The sequence below is a fragment of the Nerophis ophidion genome, linkage group LG06 (genome assembly GCF_033978795.1).
Source record: "Nerophis ophidion isolate RoL-2023_Sa linkage group LG06, RoL_Noph_v1.0, whole genome shotgun sequence".
NCBI classification, from domain to species: Eukaryota; Metazoa; Chordata; class Actinopteri; order Syngnathiformes; family Syngnathidae; genus Nerophis; species Nerophis ophidion.
The window spans coordinates 73775581-73801733 of record NC_084616.1 but is presented as its reverse complement, the minus strand read 5'-3'; the positions used below and the strand labels follow the sequence as shown (position 1 = coordinate 73801733).

The 26153-nt window shown below is 38.5% G+C and overlaps 1 protein-coding gene across 2 annotated transcripts in view; it reads left to right on the top strand.

The window, feature by feature from the left end:
* Nucleotides 1-6341: 6341 nt before the first annotated feature.
* Nucleotides 6342-26153, top strand: part of nphp4 (nephronophthisis 4) — a 520514-nt gene continuing 500702 nt past the window's right edge. The window contains exons 1-2 of one of the 2 annotated variants that reach the window (XM_061904800.1): nt 6342-6755; nt 14033-14170. In XM_061904800.1, coding sequence (XP_061760784.1) covers nt 6606-6755; nt 14033-14170 — 288 coding nt within the window. In that variant the 5' untranslated portion in view covers nt 6342-6605. The remainder of the gene's footprint in view (nt 6756-14032; nt 14171-26153) is intronic. The other variant, XM_061904799.1, reaches the window with a different exon arrangement.

Below are 26153 nucleotides of genomic sequence, written 5' to 3'. Positions count from 1 at the left end.
CGCCCCCTGCTTGCATTTGAATTTGCGTTTGCTAGAAATCCCAGCATGCATTGCGCTAAAGCCGGGGTGTCCAAACGTTTTCCACAAAGGGCCGCACACGGAAAAATTGAAGCATTTGGACATTTTTCATTTTCAAACCATATCAAAATGTATGGATTTTTTTTTCTTAGGGATCCTGGGGAGCATAAAGGGTCTCAGTCACTAAAATGTAAAAAATAAGTCAATTTTTTTTTTTATGTTTTTTATTTAATGCTTAGAGTAAATCTCTATATCAGGGGTCACCAACGCAGTAAGGACCAGATGAGTCGCCCGCTGGCCTGTTCTAAAAATAGCTCAAATAGCAGCACTTACCAGTGAGCTGCCTCTATATTTTAAAATTGTATTTATTTACTAGCAAGCTGGTCTCGCTTTGCTCGACATTTTTAATTCTAAGAGAGACAAAACTCATAGAATTTGAAAATCCAAGAAAATATTTTAAAGACTTGGTCTTCACTTGTTTAAATAAATTCATTTTTTTTTTACTTTGCTTCTTATAACTTTCAGAAAGACAATTTTGGAGAAAAAATACAAACTTAAAAATGATTTTAGGATTTTTAAACACATATACCTTTTTACCTTTTAAATTCCTTCTTCTTCTTTCCTGACAATTTAAATCAATGTTCAAGTATTTTTTTATTTATTGTAAAGAATAATAAATACATTTTCATTTAATTCTTCATTTTAGCTTCTGTTTTTGACGAAGAATATTTTTTAAATATTTCTTCAAACTTATGATTAAAATAAAATAAAAAATACTCTGGCAAATCTAGAAAATCTGTAGAATCAAATTTACATTTTATTTCAAGGTCTTGTGAATTTCTTTTAAAAGTTTTGTTCTGGAAAATCTAGAAGAAATAATGAATTGTCTTTGTTAGAAATATAGCTTGGTCTAATTTGTTATATATTCTAACAAAGTGCAGATTGGATTTTAACCTATTTAAAACATGTCATCAAAATTCTAAAATTAATCTTAATCAGGAAAAATTACTAATGATGTTCCATAAATTCTTTTTTTAATTTTTTCAAAAAGATTAGAATTAGCTAGTTTTTCTCTTCATTTTTTTCGGTTGAATTTAGAATTTTAAAGAGTCGAAATTGAAGATAAAATGTTAGAAAATTTAACTTTAATTTTTTTTCGTGTTTTCTCCTCTTTTAAACCGTTCAATTAAATGTTTTTTCATCATTTATTCCCTACAAAAAACCTTCCGTAAAAGGAAAAAAAAAATGTATGACTGAATGACAGACAGAAATACCCATTTTATATATATGTATAAAGAGAGAGAGAGAGAGAGAAATGTATTTATTAAAGGTATATTGAGCAATTTGGCTATTTCTGGCAATTTATTTAAGTGTGTATCAAACTGGTAGCCCTTCGCATTAATCAGTACCCAAGAAGTAGCTCTTGGTTTCAAAAAGGTTGGTGACCCCTGCTCTATATCAACTTGAGGTTGATATAAAGTAAAACAAATAAGGTTTTATGCCTTTTCTGTCAAAAACAACTTTGTTTTTTATAGTAAAACTGAAATATGCAGTATTTAGATGGATAGTACTTTATTGATTCCTTCAGGAGAGTTCCTTTATTTATCAATTAAAGCCCTCAAACATCAATAATGCAGGACACCATTGATTTTAATTATTTAATATTTTTGAGTAATGACAGTGAAAAGTTAAATAAAATCCTACTAAATATATTTGAGATCCGAAAGGTTCCCCACTCATAAAGTGATACATTTTTATCATTATTATTTTTACTTTTAACACTTAAATTTCAAGATCAACTTCCGATATGTCTGTCGATTTTAAGTTTAAACTATAAACTATTATTTTGTTTGTTTTATGCTTTTTGGTCAAAACTTTGATGTTTTTATATGGCAACCACACAACATATGCAATATTTTTTCCACATAAAACATTTTAAAGTGATCATTTTTAAGTATTAATTCATTATAACATAGATTTTGTTGTCCTTTTTTTTTTGGAGTAATGGAAAAAAAAGAAAATAAAGACTAAAGGAAGAAAACAACTGCCTGCATGGCAGCTTTGTGTCAACATTGCCACTTTTTCTCTTCAGATTTCACCTAATTCCGCTTTTTTCAAACTGTTTTTTAAATTTTTTGCAATATCAATTTTGCAATTTTTGCAGAATGTGTGACGGGCCGCAAATGGCCCCCCGGGCCGCACTTTGGACACCCCTGCGCTAAAGTGATCAAGTTTTACATTGTTTTTTTTTTAACATCTTAATTAGTAAACACGGGCTAATTCGGTCTCATGTATTTATTTTAAATCCCGTTAACCGTCCTTTTATAGAACGACTTTTGATGGTGATTTGCTGCGCTCTGGTGGTAGAGTTATGTACTACAATGCCAACATCCGTTTTGGCGTTTTAAGTCTGTTTTTAACATATTGAAGTATAAAAGCAGCGGTGTCCAAAGTGTGGCCTGCAAGTCATTTTTTAACAGCCCCACGGCACATTTTAAAAATACTATGGGAAAAAAAAATAAAAACAAGAGCAGACAGGGGAAATGTTAGAAGAACATGTTGCAATGTTTACTCTAATGACACAAAGCTGCCATGCAGGCTGTTTCTTTCTTTAAAAAAAAAAAATTGTGAATCAAAATCAATTATGACTTATTGACCAATTCAAGGCTCCAATTACATCACATCAAATATTCCACTTTGAGATATTTTTGGGGGCAAATGTTGCATATTTTGTGTTTGCCATATAAAAACTGAGCTGTTTTTTTTTTTCAAAGAAGGGCCTAAAACGAACAAACAAAAAACATTAACAAAAAAAACTTATAATTGACGAATAGATCTGAAGTTGATCTCAAGACCATTGTGTTAAAAGTAAACAGTTAAAAAATATATGTATTATTTATTTTTTAACACTTTAATGAGTAGGACCCTTTTGGATTAGTGTGTTTAGTTTTTAAGTGTCATTGCACAAACAATAATAGTGAATTAAAATCAATGGTGTTATGAGTTGTTGACCTTTTTCCGGCTCCAATTATAGCTCGGTTGGTAGAGTGGCCGTGCCAGCAACTTGAGGGTTGCAGGTTCGATACCCGCTTCCGCCATCCTAGTCACTGCCGTTGTGTCCTTGGGCAAGACACTTTACCCACCTGCTCCCAGTGCCACCCACACTGGTTTAAATGTAACTTAGATATTGGGTTTCACTATGTAAAGCGCTTTGAGTCACTAGAGAAAAGCGCTATATAAATATAATTCAATTCAATATAATCTCAAATTTTCTACTTAAAAATTTTATTGGGTGCATATTTTGTTTTTTTCCATGCAAAAACATGGTTTTCTTTGACAAAAAGAGCATACAACTTAAATCTTTAAAAACGTCATATTGACAGATAGACCTAATGTTGATCTATTGCAGGGGTCACCAACCTTTTTGAAACCAAGAGCTACTTCTTGGGTACTGATTAATGCGAAGGGCTACCAGTTTGATACACACTTCAATAAATTGACAGAAATAGCCAATTTGCTCAATTTACCTTTAATAAATAAATCTATATTTATATATAAAAAATGGGTATTTCTGTCTGTCATTCCGTCGTACATTTTTTTTTCCTTTTACGGAAGGTTTTTTGTAGAGAATAAATGATGAAAAAACACTTAATTGAACGGTTTAAAAGAGAAAACCAGAAAAAAATTAAAAATTAAATTTTGAAACATAGTTTATCTTCAATTTTGACTCTTTAAAATTCAAAATTCAACCCAAAAAATGAATAAAAAAAAAACTAGCTAAATCGAATCTTTTTGAAAAAATTGATTCATGAAACATTATTAGTAATTTTTCCTGATTAAGACAAATTTTAGAATTTTGATGACATGTTTTAAATAGGTTAAAATCCAATCTGCACTTTGTTAGAATATATAACAAATTGGACCAAGCTATATTTCTAACAAAGACAAATCATTATTTCTTCTAGATTTTCCAGAACAAAAATTTTAAAAGAAATTCTAAAGACTTGGAAATAAGATTTAAATTTGATTCTACAGATTTTGTAGATTTGCCAGAATAATTTTTTGAATTTCAATCATAAGTTTGAAGAAATATTTCACAAATATTCTTCGTCGAAAAAGCAGAAGCTAAAATTAAGAATTCAATTAAAATATATTTATTATTCTTTACACCAGGGGTCACCAACCTTTTTGAAACCAAGAGCTACTTCTTGGGTACTGATTAATGCGAAGGGCTACCAGTTTGATACACACTTAAATAAATTGCCAGAAATAGCCAATTTGCTCAATATACCTTTTAATAAATAAATCTATATATATTTTTTTTTAAATGGGTATTTCTGTCTGTCATTCTGTCGTACATTTTTTTTCCTTCTACAGAAGGTTTTTTGTAGTGAATAAATGATGAAAAAAACACTTAATTGAACGGTTTAAAAGAGGAGAAAACACGAAAAAAATTAAAATAAAATTTTGTAACATAGTTTATCTTCAATTTCGACTCTTTAAAATTCAAAATTCAACCCCAAAAATTTAATGGAAAAACTAGCTAATTCGAATATTTTTGAAAAAAATTTAAAAAGAATTTATGGAACATCATTAGTAATTTTTCCTGATTAAAATTAATTTTAGAATTTTGATGACATGTTTTAAATAGGTTAAAATCTAATCTGCACTTTGTTAGAATATATAACAAATTGGACCAAGCTATATTTCTAACAAAGACAAATCATTATTTCTTCTAGATTTTCCAGGACAAAAATTTTAAAAGAAATTCAAAAGACTTTGAAATAAGATTTACATTTTAATTCTACAGATTTTCTAGATTTGCCAGAACATTTTTTTTAATTTAATCATAACAAGTTTGAAGAAATATTTCACAAATATTCTTCATCGAAAAAGCAGAAGCTAAAATTAAGAATTAAATTAAAATATATTCATTATTCTTTACACCAGGGGTCACCAAACTTTTTGAAACCAAGAGCTACTTCTTGGGTACTGATTAATGCGAAGGGCTACCAGTTTGATACACACTTAAATAAATTGCCAGAAATAGCCAATTTGCTCAATTTACCTTTAATAAATAAATCTATATATATATTTTAAAAAATGTGTATTTCTGTCTGTCATTCTGTCGTACATTTTTTTTGTAGAGAATAAATGATGAAAAAAACATTTAATTGAACGGTTTAAAAGAGGAGAAAACACAAAAAAAATTTAAATAAAATTTTGAAACATAGTTTATCTTCAATTTCGACTCTTTAAAATTCAAAATTCAACCCCAAAAAATGTATGGAAAAACTAGCTAATTCGAATCTTGTTGAAAAATATAAAAAAAGAATTTATGGAACATCATTAGTAATTTTTCCTGATTAAGATTAATTTTAGAATTTTGATGACATGTTTTAAATAGGTTAAAATCCAATCTGCACTTTGTTAGAATATATAACAAATAGGACCAAGCTATATTTCTAACAAAGACAAATCATTATTTCTTCTAGATTTTCCAGAACAACATTTTTAAAAGATATTCAAAATAATTAAAAATAAGATTTAAATTCTACAGATTTTCTAGATTTGCCAGAATAATTTTTTGGGGAATTTTAATCTTAATAAGTTTGAGAAATATTTCACTAATATTCTTTGTCGAAAAAACAGAAGCTGAAATGAAGAATTAAATTAAAATGTATTTATTATTCTTTACAATAATAAAAAAAAAATACTTAAATTGATTTAAATTGTCAGGAAAGAAGAGGAAGGAATTTAAAAGGAAAAAAGGTATATGTTTTTAAAAATCCTAAAATAATTTTTAAGGTTGAATTTTTTCCTCTAAAATTGTCTTTCTGAAAGTTATAAGAAGCAAAGTAAAAAAACAAATGAATTTATTCAAACAAGTGAAGACCAAGTCTTTAAAATATTTTCTTGGATTTTCAAATTCTATTTGAGTTTTGTCTCTCTTAGAATTAAAAATGTCGAGTGAAGCCAGACCAGCTTGCTAGTAAATAAATACAATTAAAAAAAATAGAGGCAGCTCACTGGTAAGTGCTGCTATTTGAGCTATTTTTAGAACAGGCCCGCGGGCACCGTGTTGGTGACCCCTGCTGTAAACACAACAACTTGCCTTAGAGATGAAGACGAAACCAGCATGGCGATTGTTACCATGACAACTGACGCCCAGCCACAGGCGAGCCAAAGATAGGTGTTACGGCGGACATGTATCGCCCCCAAATTATATTCCTGTGTATTACACATGGCTACGGCAGCTTGTTACATTTCAAAAGTTCGTATTAATTTAGTACCAATCACACAAAACCTGGTCATAACCGTGAATACGCGAAGTGAAAGGTTCAATTCCCCCCCTCCCCGCCTTCCAGATGGTACATCCCGACTCAAAATGGCGGGCAGTTGGAGCAGCTTGGCCGGGTAAGAAGCACGATTAGTGTAATAAATGTCCACACGGAGGACTTTAAAGTCTCTGATGTCGACAGCACGTTTATTCTCTATTTCACCGCGCTGCGGGTGTGAGTGTGAAGACATTTAGTGCCTGAAAAGCCCAGCGAGGAGGCTATGCTGAAAGTGTGGAGCTGTCAGCCATGGCGGACGGCAGGAGTGAAATGTTTGGAAGGGGACGTCTGATCCCTCCTCCCGGCCAGATAGTGCGCCAGGCGGCGGACAACTTCCTCACACAGTCCCGGGGAGTTCAACTCACTTTGGGCAGGATGACGGCCGCGCATCTACCGAAGGTAACACTTTGTCTACTAACCCCGTTTCCATATGAGTTGGGAAATTGTGTTAGATGTAAATATAAACGGAATACAATGATTTGTAAATCATTTTCAACCCATATTCAGTTGAATATGCTACAAAGACAACATGTTTTGTGTTCAAACTGATCAACTTTTTGTTGTTGTTGCAACTAATCATTAACTTTAGAATTTGATGCCAGCAACACGTGACAAAAAAGTTGGGAAAGGTGGCAATAAATACTGATAAAGTTGAGGAATGCTCGTCAAACACTTATTTGGAACATCCCACAGGTGTGCAGGCTAATTGGGAACAGGTGGGTGCCATGATTGGGTATAAAAACAGCTTCCCGAAAAAATGCTCAGTCTTTCACAAGAAAGGATGGGGCGAGGTACACCCCTTTGTCCACAACTGCGTGAGCAAATAGTCAAACAGTTTAAGAACAACGTTTCTCAAAGTGCAATTGCAAGAAATTTAGGGATTTCAACATCTACGCTCCATAATATCATCAAAAGGTTCAGAGAATCTGGAGAAATCACTCCACGTAAGCGGCATGGCCGGAAACCAACATTGAATGACCGTGACCTTCGATCCCTCAAAAACCGACATCAATCTCTAAAGGATATCACCACATTGGCTTAGGAACACTTCAGAAAACCACTGTCACTGAATACAGTTTGTCGCTACATCTACAAACCCCGTTTCCATATGAGTTGGGAAATTGAGTTAGATGTAAATATAAACAGAATACAATGATTTGCAAATAATTTTCAACCCATATTCAGTTGAATATGCTACAAAGACAACATATTTGATGTTCAAACTGATAAACATTTTTTTTTTGTGCAAATAATCATTAACTTTAGAATTTGATGCCAGCAACACGTGACAAAGAAGTTGGGAAAGGTGGCAATAAATACTGATAAAGTTGGGGAATGCTCATCAAACACTTATTTGGAACATCCCACAGGTGTGCAGGCTAATTGGGAACAGGTGGGTGCCATGATTAACGTGGACCCCGACTTAAACAAGTTGAAAAACTTATTCGGGTGTTACTATTTAGTGGTCAATTGTACGGAATATGTACTGAACTGTGCAATCTACTAATAAAAGTATCAATCAATCAATCAATGATTGGGTATAAAAACAGCTTCCTAATAAGTGCTCAGTCTTTCACAAGAAAGGATGGGGCGAGGTACACCCCTTTGTCCACAACTGCGTGAGCAAATAGTCAAACAGTTTAAGAACGTTTCTCAAAGTGCAATTGCAAGAAATTTAGCGATTTCAACATCTACGGTCCATAATATCATCAAAAGGTTCAGAGAATCTGAAGAAATCATGGCCGGAAACCAACATTGAATGAGCGTGACCTTCGATCCCTCAGACGGCACTGAATCAAAAACCGAAATCAATCTCTATAGGATATCACCACATGGGCTCAGGACCACTACAGAAAACCCCTGTCACTAAATAGAGTTTGTCGCTACATCTACAAACCCCGTTTCCATATGAGTTGGGAAATTGTGTTAGATGTAAATATAAACAGAATACAATGATTTGCGAATCATTTTCAACCCATATTCAGTTGAATATGCTACAAAGACAACATGTTTTGTGTTCAAACTGATCAACTATTTTTGTTGTTGCAAATAATCATTAACTTTAGAATTTGATGCCAGCAACACGTGACAAAGAAGTTGGGAAAGGTGGCAATAAATACTGATAAAGTTGAGGAATGCTCGTCAAACACTTATTTGGAACATCCCACAGGTGTGCAGGCTAATTGGGAACAGGTGGGTGCCATGATTGGGTATAAAAACAGCTTCCCAAAAAATGCTCAGTCTTTCACAAGAAAGGATGGGGCGAGGTACACCCCTTTGTCCACAACTGCGTGAGCAAATAGTCAAACAGTTTAAGAACAACGTTTCTCAAAGTGCAATTGCAAGAAATTTAGGGATTTCAACATCTATCGTCCATAATATCAAAAGGTTTAGAGAATCTGGAGAAATCATGGCCGGAAACCAACATTGAATGACCGTGACCTTTGATCCCTCAGACGGCACTGTATCAAAAACCGACATCAATCTCTAAAGGATATCACCACATTGGCTTAGGAACACTTCAGAAAACCACTGTCACTAAATACAGTTTGTCGCTACATCTACAAACCCCGTTTCCATATGAGTTGGGAAATTGAGTTAGATGTAAATATAAACAGAATACAATGATTTGCAAATAATTTTCAACCCATATTCAGTTGAATATGCTACAAAGACAACATATTTGATGTTCAAACTGATCAACTATTTTTTGTTGTTGCAAATAATCATTAACTTTAGAATTTGATGCCGGCAACAAGTGACAAAAAAGTTGGGAAAGGTGGCAATAAATACTGATAAAGTTGAGGAATGCCCGTCAAACACTTATTTGGAACATCCCACAGGTGTGCAGGCTAATTGGGAACAGGTGGGTGCCATGGTTAATGTGGACCCCGACTTAAACAAGTTGAAAAACTTATTGGGGTGTTACCATTTAGTGGTCAATTGTACGGAATATGTACTGTACTGTGCAATCTACTAATAAAAGTATCAATCAATCAATCAATCAATGATTGGGTATAAAAACAGCTTCCCGAAAAAATGCTCAGTCTTTCACAAGAAAGGATGGGGCGAGGTACACCCCTTTGTCCACAACTGTGTGAGCAAATAGTCAAAAAGTTTAAGAACAACGTTTCTCAATGTGCAATTGCAAGAAATTTAGGGATTTCAACATCTACGGTCCATAACATCACCAAAAGGTTTAGAGTATCTGGATTAATCATGGCTGGAAACCAACATTGAATGACCGTGACCTTCGATCCCTCAGACGGCACTGTATCAAAAACCAACATCAATCTCTAAAGGATATCACCACATGGGCTCAGGAAGAATTCAGAAAACCATTGTCACTAAATACAGTTTGTCGCTACATCTACAAACCCTGTTTCCATATGAGTTGGGAAATTGTGTTAGATGTAAATATAAACAGAATACAATGATTTGCAAATCATTTTCAACCCATTTTCAGTTGAATATGCTACAAAGACAACATATTTTGTGTTCAAACTGATCAACTATTTTTTGTTGTTGCAAATAATCATTAACTGTAGAATTTGAAGCCAGCAACACGTGACAAAGAAGTTGGGAAAGGTGGCAATAAATACTGATAAAGTTGGGGAATGCTCATCAAGCACTTATTTGGAACATCCCACAGGTGTGCAGGCTAATTGGGAACAGGTGGGTGCCATGATTGGGTATAAAAACAGCTTCCCCCAAAAAATGCTCAGTCTTTCACAAGAAAGGATGGGGCGAGGTACACCCCTTTGTCCACAACTGCGTGAGCAAATAGTCAAAAAGTTTAAGAACAACATTTCTCAAAGTGCAATTGCAAGAAATTTAGAGATTTCAACATCTACGGTCAATAATATCATCAAAAGCTTCAGGAAATCTGGAGAAATCACTCCACAATGTTGGCTGGAAACCAACATTGAATGACCGTGACCTTCGATCCCTCAGACGGCACTGTATCAAAAACCGACATCAATCTCTAAAGGATATCACCACATGGGCTCAGGAACACTTCAGAAAACCCCTGTCACTAAATACAATCCGTATCTACATCTACAAACCCCGTTTCCATATGAGTTGGGAAATTGTGTTAGATGTAAATATAAACAGAATACAATGATTTGCGAATCATTTTCAACCCATATTCAGTTGAATATGCTACAAAGACAACATGTTTTGTGTTCAAACTGATCAACTATTTTTGTTGTTGCAAATAATCATTAACTTTAGAATTTGATGCCAGCAACACGTGACAAAGAAGTTGGGAAAGGTGGCAATAAATACTGATAAAGTTGGGGAATGCTCATCAAACACTTATTTGGAACATCCCACAGGTGTGCAGGCTAATTGGGAACAGGTGGGTGCCATGATTGGGTATAAAAACAGCTTCCCAAAAAAATGCTCAGTCTTTCACAAGAAAGGATGGGGCGAGGTACACCCCTTTGTCCACAACTGTGTGAGCAAATAGTCAAAAAGTTTAAGAACAACGTTTCTCAAAGTGCAATTGCAAGAAATTTAGAGATTTCAACATCTAGGGTCCATAATATCATCAAAAGGTTAAGAGAATCTGGAGAAATCACTCCACGTAAGCGGCATGGCCGGAAACCAACATTGAATGACCGGGAACTTCGATCCCTCAGACGGCACTGTATAAAAAAACACCAATCTCTAGAGGATATCACCACATGGGCTCAGGAACACTTCAGAAAACCCCTGTCACTAAATAAAGTTCATCACTACATCTGTAAGTGTAGTTAAAGCTCTACTATGATAAGTGAAAGCCATTTATCAACAACATCCAGAAACGCTGCCGGCTTCTCTGTGCCTGAGATCATCTAAGATGGACTAATGCAAAGTGGAAAAGTGTTCTGTGGTCTGACGAGTCCACATTTCAAATTGTTTTGGAAATATTCGACATTGTGTCATCTGGACCAAAGGGGAAGCGAACCATCCAGACTGTTATCGACGCAAAGTTAAAAAAACAGCATCTGTGATGGTATGGGGGTGCATTAGTGCCCAAGGCATGGGTAACTTACACATCTGTGAACGCACCATTAATGCTGAAAGGTCCATACAGGTTTTGGAACAACATATGCTGCCATTTAAGCGTCGTGTTTTTCATGGACGCCCCTGCTCATTTCAGCAAGACAATGCCATGCCATATTCAGCATGCGTTACAACAGCGTGGCTTCGTAAAAAAAGAGTGCGGGTACTTTCCTGGCCCGCCTGCAGTCCAAACCTGTCTCCCATGGAAAATGTGTGGCGCATTATGAAGCGTGAAATACAACAGCGTAGACCCTGGACTGTTGAAGGACTGAAGCTCTACATAGAACAAGAATGGGAAAGAATTCCACTTTCAAAGCTTCAACAATTAGTTTCCTCAGTTCCCAAACGTTTATTAAGTGTTGTTAAAAGAAAAGGTGATGTAACACAGTGGTGAACATACCCTTTCCCAACTACTTTGGCACGATTTTGGCCTTTTTATTTAACTGATGGAAGATATCTAACAAAAATAGGACACAACACTTAAAGGCCTACTGAAACCCACTACTACCGACCACACAGTCTGATAGTTTATATATCAATGATGAAATATTAACATTGCAACACATGCCAATACAGCCGGTTTAGTTTACTAAATTGCAATTTTAAATTTCCCGCAGTTTCTTGTTGAAAACGTCGAGGAATGATGACGCGTATGATGACGTGTGTTTGTGACGTTATTGGTTGGAGGGGACATATTAGCACAGCACCACTTATCAATCAATCGACCAATCAATGTTTATTTATATAGCCCTAAATCACAAATGTCTCAAAGGACTGCACAAATCATCACCTCGGAAGAACCCACAAAAGGGCAAGGAAAACTCACACCCAGTGGGCAGGGACCCCAGTGACAATGCTGACTATGAGAAACCTTGGAGAGGACCTCAGATGTGGGCACCCCCCCGCCCCCCCCTCTAGGGGACCGAAAGCAATGGATGTCGAGCGGGTCTAACATGATACTGTGAAAGTTCAATCCATAGTGGCTCCAACACAGCCGCGAGAGTTCAGTTCAAAGCGGATCCAAGACAGCAGCAAGAGTCCCGTCCACAGGAAACCATCTCAAGCGGAGGCGGATCAGCAGCGTGGAGATGTCCCCAATCGATACACAGGCGAGCGGTCCATCCTGGGTCCCGACTCTGGACAGCCAGTACTTCATCCATGGTCATCGGACCGGACCCCCTCCACAAGGGAGGGGGGGACATAGGAGAAAAAAGAAAAGAAGCGGCAGATCAACTGGTCTAAAAAGGAGGTCTATTTAAAGGCTAGAGTATACAGATGAGTTTTAAGGTGAGACTTAAATGCTTCTACTGAGGTAGCATCTCGAACTGTTACCGGGAGGGCATTCCAGAGTACTGGAGCCCGAACGGAAAACACTCTATAGCCCGCAGACTTTTTTTGGGCTCCAAGAATCACTAATAAGCCGGAGTCTTATTAGCTAAAAAGTCGTCTCTTTTCATCGCATAAGTACACAGTAATTTGGACATCTGTGTTGCTGAATCTTTTGCAATTTGTTCAATTAATAATGGAGCCGTCAAAGAAGAATGCTGTTGGTGGAAAGCGGTGTATTGCAGCTGTCTTTAGCACCGAGACACAGCCGGTGTTTCTTTGTTTGTTGTGAAGCTTTAACACAGAGCGGTCAAGCGAACATGTTTCTCTACGTCAACCAGCATGTTTTTGGATGGGAATATTGTGTCATAGTCATCATTGTCCCACTGGGTGTGAGTTTTCCTTGCCCTTATGTGGGCCTACCGAGGATGTTGTAGTGGTTTGTGTTGTGGTTTGTGCAGCCCTTTGAGACACCAGTGATTTAGGGCTATATAAGTAAACATTGATTGATTGAAATATATCTTACCGGAGACATCAGTGGATTATGCGTCCTCCTGCAGTAGCTGTCAAAAAACGCAGCTGTGAGCTTGGCTCCTCGGCTCCTCTCTGAGACACTGGCGTGTTCACCGCAGCCATCCGACTTTGAGGTATGTCTTTACAATCTCACTAAAGCACTATCAAAACAATAAGCAGATAAGGGATCTTCCAGAATTATCCTAGTAAATGTGTCTAATTACATCTGAAACGCTCACACTGCCGCCGCCCGGAGCCGTCGCTTTTTATTTATTTATTTTTTATTTGTTCTAGTTCTTCACTATCAATATCCTCATCCACAAATCTTTCATCCTCGCTCAAATTAATGGGGAAATTGTCGTTTTCTCGGTCCGAATTGCTCTTACTGCTGGTGGATCACCTTATAAACAATGTGAGGATGTGAGGAGCCCTCACACCGGTGACGTCACGCGCACATACTTCCGGTACAGGCAAGGCTTTTTTATTAGCGACCAAAAGTTGCTAACTTTATCGTCTATGTTCTCTACTAAATCCTTTCAGCAAAAATATGGCAATATCGCGAAATGATCAAGTATGACACATAGAATGGACCTGCTATCCCCGTTTAAATAAGAAAATCTCATTTCGGTAGGCCTTTAAACTGCATTTCTGTTGTGTGTAAAATCTCTCGTCCTCACGTGAAATTGACGAATTGCAGAACGTTTGCCTCATTGAATCTATTTATCGATAATCCAGCATTAACGATGATTACAGGGAATGATTTTGGGGCTCTTGCATACTCACAGGAGACCCCGGAGAATGGACCAGATGTGACCTACCAGCTGCGGGTGACGTTCTTTGATAGAAACTGTCAGTACTTCTTTGGGAGAACATGGAGGAGTGCGCCGCAGAAGATGAAAAACAACAAGATGTCCCTTAATGAGGTAAGAGTTATTAATGTTTATTTTTAGACCTAGATGACGCATGCATACAGAACTAATGACTGAACTGCTGAAGGATCTATCGGATCTCATCAGGAATACAATAACTAACCTGCGCCTTATGGCATAGAGCTTTAAGATCGATGCTGTGGGGAGATGTGTTGTGTCGATTTCGTCCAATATGACGCCAAATAATGGACTACCATGACGGATGCACGCACATTTTCAGGATTTATGCACATCCCAAATACAGATCAGCAGGTACCAGAAGGTAAAAACAGTTGCTTTTGCATAATATTGCGAAACAAACCTCTAGATATGTTTTACTTTATACGCACACCATAATAATACTCTTAAGGTGAAGCACAGTACAATCCATCAAGCGGTGCGGTTTCATAGCTTACCAAAGTCGTACAAAAAAATGTTGATAGATTTTTGATCGCCGTGTGTAATGTTCTATATTTTAAATGGAACATATAAAATGTTGGTGGTGTTATACTTGAGTCATATTGCAGTCTACACGCATCTCTTATGTGTGACTGCCATCTACTGGTCAGACTTATCATTACACCATGTACCAAATAAAATAGCTTCGAGGTTGGTAAGCACAACCAAAGTGATTCCGTATATTAGGCGCACCGGGTTATAAGGCGCACTGTCGAGTTTTGAGAAAATGAAAGTGTTTAAAGTGCGCCTTATAGTCGGAAAAATACGGTAATGATATTTAACCAGGGGCTTCACGGTGGAAGAGGGTTTGGTGCGTCTGCCTCACAATACGAAGGTCCTGAGTAGTCCTGGCTTCTGTGTGGAGTTTGCATGTCCTCCCCGTGACTGCGTGGGTTCCCTTCGGGTACTCTGGCTTCCTCCCACTTCCAAAGACATGCACCTGGGGATAGGCCCCGCCCACCTCCAAAACATGAACCTGGGGATAGGTTGATTGGCAACACTAAAATGGTCCCTAGTTTGTGAATGTGAGTGTGAATGTTGTCTGTCTATCTGTGTTGGCCCTGCGATGAGGTGGCGACTTGTCCAGGGTGTACGACGCCTTCCGCCCGATTGTAGCTGAGATAGGCACCAGCGACCCCAAAGGGAATAAGCGGTAGAAAATGGATGGATATTTACCTAGCTAAAATTGGTCGGTCGTATTCGTGCCACTTCATCTCTGGGCTGAGAGCTCTGCTCCCCTCACCTGTTCCTGATTGACGATCAGGAGACACAGCTGTCACTGGTTGTCAATCAGGGGGCTTTTTGTGCCGAGCCTCGCCATATGGATGGTTTATTGTTTATTGTCTATCTAGGACTATATCTGCAATAATCCCAAATTCATTCCTGTGGCCAAGATGACAATACTTTGGTTTTCTCGTCATGAAAGGTGATTTTACTTTCAGGTGGCCTTCTTTCTCTGCCTCCAAGCATTGCTGTGACATGTTCTGTATTTATCATGTCTTTTGCCACCTTTCTAGGGATGTCCGATAATATCGACAGTCCGATATTATCGGCCGATAAATGGTTTAAAATGTAATATCAGAAATTATTGGTATCGGTTTAAAAAGGAAAATGTATGTCTTTTTAAAACACTGCTGTGTGCACGGACGTAGGGAGAAGTACAGAGCACCAATAAACCTTAAAGGCACTGCCTGTGCGTGCCGGCCCAGTCACATAATATCTACGGCTTTTCACACACACAAGTGAATGCAAATCATACTTGGTCAACGGCCATACAGGTCACACTGAGGGTGGCCATATAAACAACTTTAACACTGTTACAAATATGCGCCACACTGTGAACCCACACCAAACAAGAATGACAAAAACATTTCGGGAGAACATCCGCACCGTAACACAACATAAACACAACAGAGCAAATACCCAGAACCCTTTGCAGCACTAACTCTTCCGGGAAGCTACAATATACACCCCCGCTACTCCCAACCCCGGCCACCTCATCCTCCTCAAGCTGCTGTTTTGAGGCATGCTAAAAAAAAATAATGCACTTTGTGACTTCAATAATAAATATGGCAGTGCCATGTTGGCATTTTTTTCCATAACTTGAGTTGATTTATTTTGGAAAACCTTGTTACATTGTTTAATGCAGTGTTTTTCAACCTTTTTTGAGCCAACGATGAAAAAATCCGGACGCACACCACCAGCAGAAATCATTAAAAACTAAAACTCAGTTGACAGTAAAAAGTAATTGTCGCAATTGTTGGATATGACTTTTTAAAGCATAACCGAGCATGCATCGATATAGCTTTTGTCTCAAACTAGGTGTACTGTCACATCACATCCAGCCTTATTTTGAGTTTTTTGCTGTTTTCCTGTGTGTAGTCTTTTAGTTCTTGTCTTGCGGTCCTATTTTGGTGGCGTTTTCTCTTTTTTCGGTATTTTCCTGTAGCGGTTTCATGTCTTCCTTTGAGCGATATTTCCAGCATCTACTTTGTTTTAGCAATCAATAATATTTCAGTTGTTTTTATCCGTCTGTGGGGGGACATCTTTGATTGTCATGTCATGTTCGGATGTACATTGTGGACGCCGTTTTTACTCCACAGTAAGTCTTTGCTGTCGTCCAGCATTCTATTTTTGTTTACTTTGTAGCCAGTTCAGTTTTACTTTTGTTCTGCATAGCCTTCCCTAAGCTTCAATGCTTTTTCTTAGGGGCACTCACCTTTTGTTTATTTTTGGTTTAGGCATTAGACACATTTTTACCTGCACACTGCCTCCTGACACCTACAGAGCAGTTATCTACCTGCTAGAACCTACTGATATGGAAGAGTATTACACTCTAGACAACACCGAGACTTGAACATCAACATATAATTTGCAGATTATAATTACTGGTTTGCAAAAAAAATATTTTTAACCCAAATAGGTGAAATTAAATAATATTCCACGGCACACCAGACTGTATCTCACGGCAAACTAGTGTGCCGCGGAAAAAAACACTGGTTTAATGCATCCAGCGGGGCCGTACAACTAAATTAGGCATAATAATGTGTTAATTTCACGAGTGTATATATCGGTATCGGTTGATATCGGTATCGTCAATTAAGAGTTGGACAATATCGGAATATCGGATATCGGCAAAAAAAGCCATTATCGGACATCTCTACACCTTTCCCGAGTTGACCTTTTAATGCAATCATGATTTTTTGCGCCCCCTCACTCTCCAACGTGACTGTAAATAGTATAATTTGTCTATAAAAATGTTATAAATATATACCTCTGCATAACATTGTAAGTTTATTAACATTAAAGGGGAACATTATCACAATTTCAAAAAGGTTAAAAACAATAAAAATCAATTCCCAGTGGCTTGTTGTATTTTCTTAATTTTTTTTCAAAATTTTACCGGTCCCGGAATATCCCTAAATAAAGCTTTAAAGTGCCTTATTTTCGTTGTCTTCGAAACCACTATCCATTTCCCTGTGACGTCATACAGGGCTGCCAATACAAACAACATGGCGGTTACCACAGCAAGATATTGCGACATTAGTTCGGTTTCAGACTCGTATTTCAGCGGCTTAAGCGATTCAACAGATTACGCATGTATTGAAACAGATGGTCGGAGTATGGAGGCAGATAGCGAAAACGAAATTGAAGAAGAAATTAAAGCTATTGAGCGAATAGCTATTGACGCTATTCGGCCATAGCGTGGGTGTACCTAATGAAGTGGCCCATAGCATGGCTGCCTTATTAGCATCGCCGGTAAAATGTGCGGACCAAACGATCAGGACTTTCACATCTTGTGACACTGGAGCAACTTAAATTCGTCGATTGGTAAGTGTTTGTTTCGCATTAAATGTGGGTGTCTAGTTTCAAATTTACAAACAGCTAGCGTAAATAGCATGTTAGCATCGATTAGCGTAGCATGTTAGCATCGATTAGCTGGCAGTCATGCCATGACCAAATATGTCTGATTAGCACATAAGTCAACAACATCAACAAAACTCACCTTTGGGATTTCGTTGACTTAATGGTTGCAAATGCATCTGCAGGTTATCCATACATCTCTGTGCCATGTCTGTCTTAGCATCGCCGGTAAAATGTGGAGACACTCTGGCACATTCAATGGGGGTCTGGCGGCAGATTTCTTGCCAGTGGTGCAACTTGAATCCCTCCCTGTTAGGGTTGTTACACCCTCCGACAACACACCGACGAGGCATGATGTCTCCAAAGTTCCAAAAAATAGTCGAAAAAACGGAAAATAACAGAGCTGAGACCCGGTGTTTGAAATGTGTTGAAAATGAAAATGGCGGGTGTGTTACCTCGGAGACGTCACGTTCTGACGTCATCACCACATGACCGATAAACAGAAAGGCGTTTAATTCGCCAAAATTCACCCATTTAGAGTTCGGAAATCGGTTAAAAAAATACATGGGCTTTTTTTCTGCAACATCAAGGTATATATTGACGCTTACATATGTTTGATGATAATGTTCCCCTTTAGAGGAAACCACACACGGGTCTTTCCTCGTCACCCACCGTGGTTACAGTGAAGCCAGGTGCTACATACGCTTCATCCTATTGTGGCACGGCAAATAAAAGCATGTTCCCTGAGGTCGCACGCACCCCCAGGGGGGCCCGCCCCACTATTTGAGAAGTACTGGACTACACTGATGTTACATATTCAAAGACCTCTCCCTTCCTTGCATAACTCAGGGCAAACATTCCAATGCTTCGGTAGCTCCAACTAAGATGAGCTTCTTACTCGGTCAACACATTTATTAGCATCTCTTTATACATTATTAATCAGCTTCCCCCCCTTAGAATAACTATATTTAGTTCACAGTCTGCTCACTCTCTCCGACCACACTTGGTGAAGCATTTAGGAGTCCATGTGTAGTCGTCATTCATTTGTTAGGCGCCATTCATCGGGACTATTTTTGGCTGATGTATTGCAATTTATCAACCCTTATCAACTTGAACATCTCTAATTACTATTCATTTAACGAGACGCGCAGCACATGCCCAATTAGTCGGTGGATTCATGGATATTAATTCATAGAACATTACATTGGCTGGGGTCATTTATTTATCAAAACATGTTACAGTAAGTTGTGAGCTGTAAGTGGGATGCAATTAACTTTTTGTAGGGGACAATACTATAGAATACTTTAGATCAGTGTTTTTCAACCACTGTAGTGTTCTGTGGGAGATTATCTAATTTCCCCCTATTTAGGTGAAAAATATTTTTTTGCAATCCAGTAATTATAGTCTGCAAATGATGTGTTGTTGTTGAGTGTCGGTGCTGTCTAGAGCTAGGCAGAGTAACTGTGTAATACTCTTCCATATCAGTAGGGGGCAGCCAGTGGCTAATTGCTTTGTAGATGTTGGAAACAGCGGGAGGCAGTGTGCAGGTGAAAAGGTGTCTAATGCTTAGACTAAAAATAAACAAAAGGTGGGTACCCCTAAGAAAAGGCATTGAAGCTTAGGGAAGGTTATGCAGAACAAGACTAAAACTGAAATGGCTACAAAGTAAACAAAAACAGAGTTCTGGACACTAATAGGTAGCATGTCTATAGCAAAGCCAATGTATGAAACTAGCGCACTTCTGGAAAAGTGATGCCTAAACTTACGTTGCAACATTTTTTGGGGGTTCATTTCTTTGTTGGCATTAAAAATTGCAACGTTACCTAAATGTAGTTTGGCTGATTCTGCTCTCAGTGCTGTTGAAGTGATCGGCAATTGCCGTGATGTCATGTGCAACCCAGGTACCGTTAGGTGGCACTAGTGGATTTTACCTGCATCAATGATGACAATAATTAAAGCTGCAAGCAGCGATGGACGGGACGGACTTTTGCTGGTGTTTTCTGCCTTTACCCATTTAACATATCTTTACCTGCACATTACCTACCTTCCCTGCATCCTGGGGTTACACTGGTGCTTCTTTCTTTCACCCATACACGCTGGTGCTTCCTGCCATCACCCAGACAACATATCTTTACCTGCACATTACCTACCATCTCTGTATCCTGGAGTCAAACTGGTGCCTCTTTCTTTAACCCAGTCAACATATCTTTACCCGCACAGTACCTACCTTCTCTGCATTGTGTGGTCATGCTGGTGCTTCCTGCTTTTAAGCGGCCATCTTGAGACGGCAGGAGCGCAGCAGGATCAAAGGCTCGTAAAATCAAAACCGGAGCAGTTAGAAAAACTCTTTCAAATTTTAATCAGAAGGGTTCAATCTCTTTCCTGTGCTAGTTTGAAGCCGACACAAGAAACGCACTCAGAGGAAATAATATTTGAAAAAAGGTGACAGGTTTTTACAAAACTTTTGTTTTGAAGAGGTAATTGCCAACTTCCTGTGGATTTTTGCTGAAGGATGTAAATGAATGAAATGTGGGTCTAAGTGAGACCTACATAGAGGTTTTTGTTTAATGTCTCTGCGACATTCCTATGAGAAGTTACAAGCAGTTTTGTCTGTGTTTTCTTCCTAGGACCAGTTTTGTCTGTTTTATTCCTAGGGGGCGCTAGAGCCCAATTTTCAGTTTTAGTTTTTTTTTTTTATTAGATCGCAATTTTCGCCAGTCCTGATGTGTGTGTCCAGTTTGGTGAGTTTTGAAGCATTTTAAGGGGGTCAAATTACAGCTCAAAGAGGCAACAATGACATTTTTTAGGAAACTTTTGTTTTGAAGGGGTTTTTGACAACTTCCTGTTGATTTTTACTGAAAGAGGTCAGTGTTTGAAAGCTAGGTCTAAGTCAGACCTACATAGACGTTTTTGTTTCATGTCTCTACGACATTCGTAACGGAAGTTACAAGCAGTTTTGTCTGTGTTTTTTCCTAGTGGGCGCTAGAGCGCAATTCTGAGTTTTGGGGTTTGTTTTTTTATTAGATGGCAATATTTGCCAGTCCTGATGTGTGTGTCGAATTTGGTGAGTTTTGAAGCGTGTTAAAGGGGTCAAATTACTGCTCAAAGAGGCGGCGGTATAATAATAATAAAACCTTAGAAATACAATAGGGTCCTCGGTCCCTAATAATAGATTATATTTGTAAAAAGCACTTTACATTGAGTAAACAACCTCAAAGTGCTACAGTATATTAAAAAATAAATAAATAAAGAGATTTAAAAACAAAAAAACAAAAACGAGAACAGCCTAATAGCTAGAACTAGTATGCATACATTTAAAAAAATGTTTTTTTTTAAAAGAAGGTTTTTTAAGCCATCCATCCATCCATTTTCTACCGCTTGTGAAAGTCCAGTCCATAGTGGATCTAACATAATATTGTGAAAGTCCAGTCCGTAGTGGATCTAACATAATATTGAGAGTCCAGTCCATAGTAGATCTAAAACGGGGGTAGGGAACCTGTGGCTCTTTTGATGACTGCATCTGGCTCTCAGATAAATCTTAGCTGACATTGCTTAACACGATAAGTAATTAAAAATAACCTTCAAATTATAAAACATTCCCATGCATTTTAATCCAACCATCCGTTTTCTATCGCACCCGATCAAGATGTGGCATTAATGGTAAAAAGTATCATATTTATTATTTGTTAAATTTTGGAATAACAATTTTATTAAAAGGAATAAAAAACTTACTATACTCTAAAAATGTTGGTCTCACTTAAAAATGCACACATTTAGTTGTATTCAGTGTTAAAAAATATTATATGGCTCTCACGGAAATACTTTTTGAAATATTTGGCTTTCATGGCTCTCTCAGCCAAAACGGTTCCCGACCCCTGATCTAACATAATAGTGAGAGTCCAGTCCATAGTGGATCCAACATAATAGTGAGAGTCCAGTCCATAGTGGATCTAACATAATAGTGAGACTCCAGTCCATAGTTGATCTAACATGATGGTGAGAGTTCAGTCCATAGTGGATCTAACATAATACTGAGGGTCCAGTCCATAGTGGATCTAACATAATAGTGAGAGTCCAGTCCATAGTGGATCCAACATAATAGTGCGAGTCCAGTCCATAGTGGATCTAACATAATAGTGAGAGTCCAGTCCATAGTGGAGCTAACATAATAGTAGAGTCCTGTCCGTAGTGGATCTAACATCATAGTCCGAGTCCTGTCCATAGTGGATCTAACATCATAGTCCGAGTCCAGTCCATAGTGAATCTAACATAATGGTGAGAGTCCAGTCCATAGTGGATCTAAAATAATAGTGCGAGTCCAGTCCATAGTGGATCTAACATCATAGTCCGAGTCCAGTCCATAGTGAATCTAACATAATGGTGAGAGTCCAGTCCATAGTGGATCTAACATAATAGTGCGAGTCCAGTCCATAGTGGATCTAACATAATAGTGCGAGTCCAGTCCATAGTGGATCTAACATAATAGTGCGAGTCCAGTCCATAGTGGATCTGACATAATAGTGAGAGTCCAGTCCATAGTGGATCTAACATAATGGTGAGAGTCCAGTCCATAGTGGATCCAACATAATAGTGGGAGTCCAGTCCATAGTGGATCCAACATAATAATGAGAGCCCCGTCCATAGTGGATCTAACATAATAGTGAGAGTCCAGTCCATAATGGGGCCAGCAGGAGACCATCCCGAGCGGAGACTGGTCAGCAGCACAGAGATGTCCCCAACCGATGCACAGGCGAGCGGTCCACCAGGGGTCCCGACTCTGGACAGCCAGACCTTTGCCCCACCTTCCACATGGCAGAGATGGGCTGAAAATAAAATAAACAGCAGATCAACTGGTCTAAAATGGGTGTCTATTTAAAGGCTAGAGTATACAAATGAGTTTTAAGATGGGACTTAAATGCTTCTCCTGAGGTAGCATCTCTAACACATCACAAAATTCTCTCAGGCTTTTTGTTTATCCACAATAATCTTCATCATGTGTATATAAAACCCTCAGCATCATATTATTTACCCAGCGTAATCATTATGGAAACAATTTCCTATCCTGCTGGGAAGATTAGGGCCGGGGTTCCTTTTTGTTGTGTTGCTTATTTTTGGATTCGGTCCCATCCACTGACAGTTTTTCTGAGTGGCAAATGGCGGTTTGATATCCTAATAATATGAAAAGGGAGCTGTAAAAAAACGGCAGTTAGCTGTGATGGATTGCTTGTAATATTGTGTGAAAAGCCAAGATGTGTGCAGTCATTACAGGAAGGAAAGGCAGACAATCAATCTCATTCCCCCCAGAAAGAGACAAGGTGTCCTGACAATGAGGATTGCTATTACAGCTTTGTTTTGTTCTGTCGAGCCTTGATTTATTAAACTTTAAAGGGGAACATTATCACCAGACCTATGTAAGCATCAATATATACCTTGATGGTGCAGAAAAAAGACCATCTATTTTTTTAACCGATTTCCGAACTCTAAATGGGTGAATTTTGGCGAATTAAACGCCTTTCTGTTTATCGGTCATGTGGTGATGACGTCAGAATGCGACGTCGCCGAGGTAACACACCCACCATTTTTATTGTCAACACATTACAAACACCGGGTCTCAGCTCTGTTATTTTCCGTTTTTTTGACTATTTTTTGGAACCTTGGAGACATCATGCCTCGTCGGTGTGTTGTCGGAGGGTGTAACAACACTAACAGGGAGGGATTCAAGTTGCACCACTGGCCCGAAGATGCCAAAGTGTCTTCCGCCAGACCCCCATTGAATGTACCAGAGTGTCTCCACATTTTACCGGCGTCGCTAAGACAAACATGGCACAGAGATGTATGGATAACCTGCAGATGCATTTGCAACGATAGTCAACGAAATCACAAAGGTGAGTTTTGTTGATGTTGACTGCCACCTATGGGCTTCACGGTGGCAGAGGGGTTAGTGCGTCTGCCTCACAATACGAAAGTCCTGCAGTCCTGGGTTCAAATCCAGGCTCGGGATCTTTCTGTGTGGAGTTTGCATGTTCTCCCCGTGAATGCGTGGGTTCCCTCCGGGTACTCCGGCTTCCTCCCACTTCCAAAGACATGCACCTGGGGATAGGTTGATTGGCAACACTAAATGGTCCCTAGTGTGTGAATGTGAGTGTGAATGTTGTCTGTCTATCTGTGTTGGCCCTGCGATGAGGTGGCGACTTGTCCAGGGTGTACCCTGCCTTCCGCTCGATTGTAGCTGAGATAGGCGCCAGCACCCCCCGTGACCCCGAAAGGGAATAAGCGGTAGAAATGGATGGATGGATGGATGGACTGCCACCTAATTGATGCTAACATACTACGCTAATCGATGCTAACATGCTATTTACCGGCGGTGCTAAAGCAGACATGGCACAGAGATGTATGGATAACCTGCAGATGCATTTGCAACTATATTACGTTTCCTTCCACCCACATTTAATGCGAAACAAACACTTACCAATCGACGGATTTAAGTTGCTCCAGTGTCAAAAGATGCGAAAGTCCTGATCGTTTGGTCCGCACATTTTACCGGCGATGCTAACGCAGCTATTCGGCCATGCTATGGCTATGAATTCACTCAATAGCTTCAGTTTCTTCTTCAATACTTTCATACTCCAACCATCTCTTTCAATACATGCGTAATCTGTTGAATCGCTTAAGTCGCTGAAATCCGAGTTTGAATCCGAGCTAATGTCACTATATCTTGCTGTGGTATTCCCATTGTTTGTTTACATTGGCAGCACTGTGTGACGTCACAGGGAAATGGCCAGTGTCTTCGCAGAGAGCGAAAGTAAGGCACTATAAAGCTTTATTTAGGGATATTTTTAGACCAGTAAAATTTTGAAAAAAATACAACAAGCCACTGGGAACTGATTTTTATTGTTTTTAACCCTTTTGAAATTGTGATAATGTTCCCCTTTAACTTTGGGAGGGGAAAAAAAAGATCAGTTAGTGGTGTTGAGTGGGAGTTTAGAAGGGAATTTAGCAATTGAATTTGACCATATAACAGCATGCTGTTGTGTTGGGTTCCCACAAGACTGTAATCAGTATTTGATTCCGTTCAAGAAATGACCAGCAGAGGGCAATGTTGTTCCTCAAATGGTACGAAATGGATCCAGGGCGAGCAGATGAGGCACAAAAAGGAATCTTTCTATATTATCTCTCACTGTGATCGCCTCATTTAACTGCATTCGCATGGAGGAGCCACTGGTCTCTTCTCTGACAAGCAGCATTAGTAAGAAGACAGCCCGGCTTTGCAGAAAAGGCCAAGTTTGGTTCCTCTTGTTTTTATGTTGGTCACTAATCACTGCTTTGGCAGGAAATACACTAGTGAGCGCCATGAACATATGTCTCTTTTCTTAAACTTTTTGTCAGCCAGATCTTTTCATCTTGGCCAAGTGTGCTCCAACATTGGGAGCTAAAACAAATGTCCAAAAGTTGGATTGAACGTGTAGGTCTGTAGTTGTGATCTGTGCCTTAAAGGCCTACTGAAACCCACTACTAGCGACCACGCAGTCTGATAGTTTATATATCAATGATGAAATATTAACATTGCAACACATGCCAATACGGGCTTTTTAGTTGACTAAATTGCAATTTAAAATTTCCCAGGAGTTTTTTCTTGAAAACGTCGCATAATGTTAGGAAATATGAGCGCTGCACACACACACAGCTAAAAGTCGTCTGCTTTAACCGCATAATTACACAGTATTTTGGACATCTGTGTTGCTGAATCTTTTGCAATTTGTTCAGTTACTATTGGACAAGTCAAAGTAGGAAGATGGGGTTGGGAAGCTTTAGCCTTTAGCCACACAAACACACGGTGATTCCTTGTTTAAAATTCCCGGAGGTTAAACTTTACTATGGATCGCAGCGGTCAAGCGAACATGGATCCCGACCACATGTCAACCAGCATATTTCGGTGAGGAAATTGTGGTAAAAAGTTGCTTCAGCTGAGCTTGCGCCGTCCATAAAGCTGCCGTCGACTTCCCTGAGACACCGGACACACACCTCCGACTATCAGGTACTGTTAAACTCACTAAAACACTAGCAACACAATAGAAAGATAAGGGATTTACCAGAATTATCCTAGTAAATGTGTCTAAAAACATCTGAATCCGTCCCAATACAATTTTTTTTTTTCTGGTCCGTCGCTATTAATATC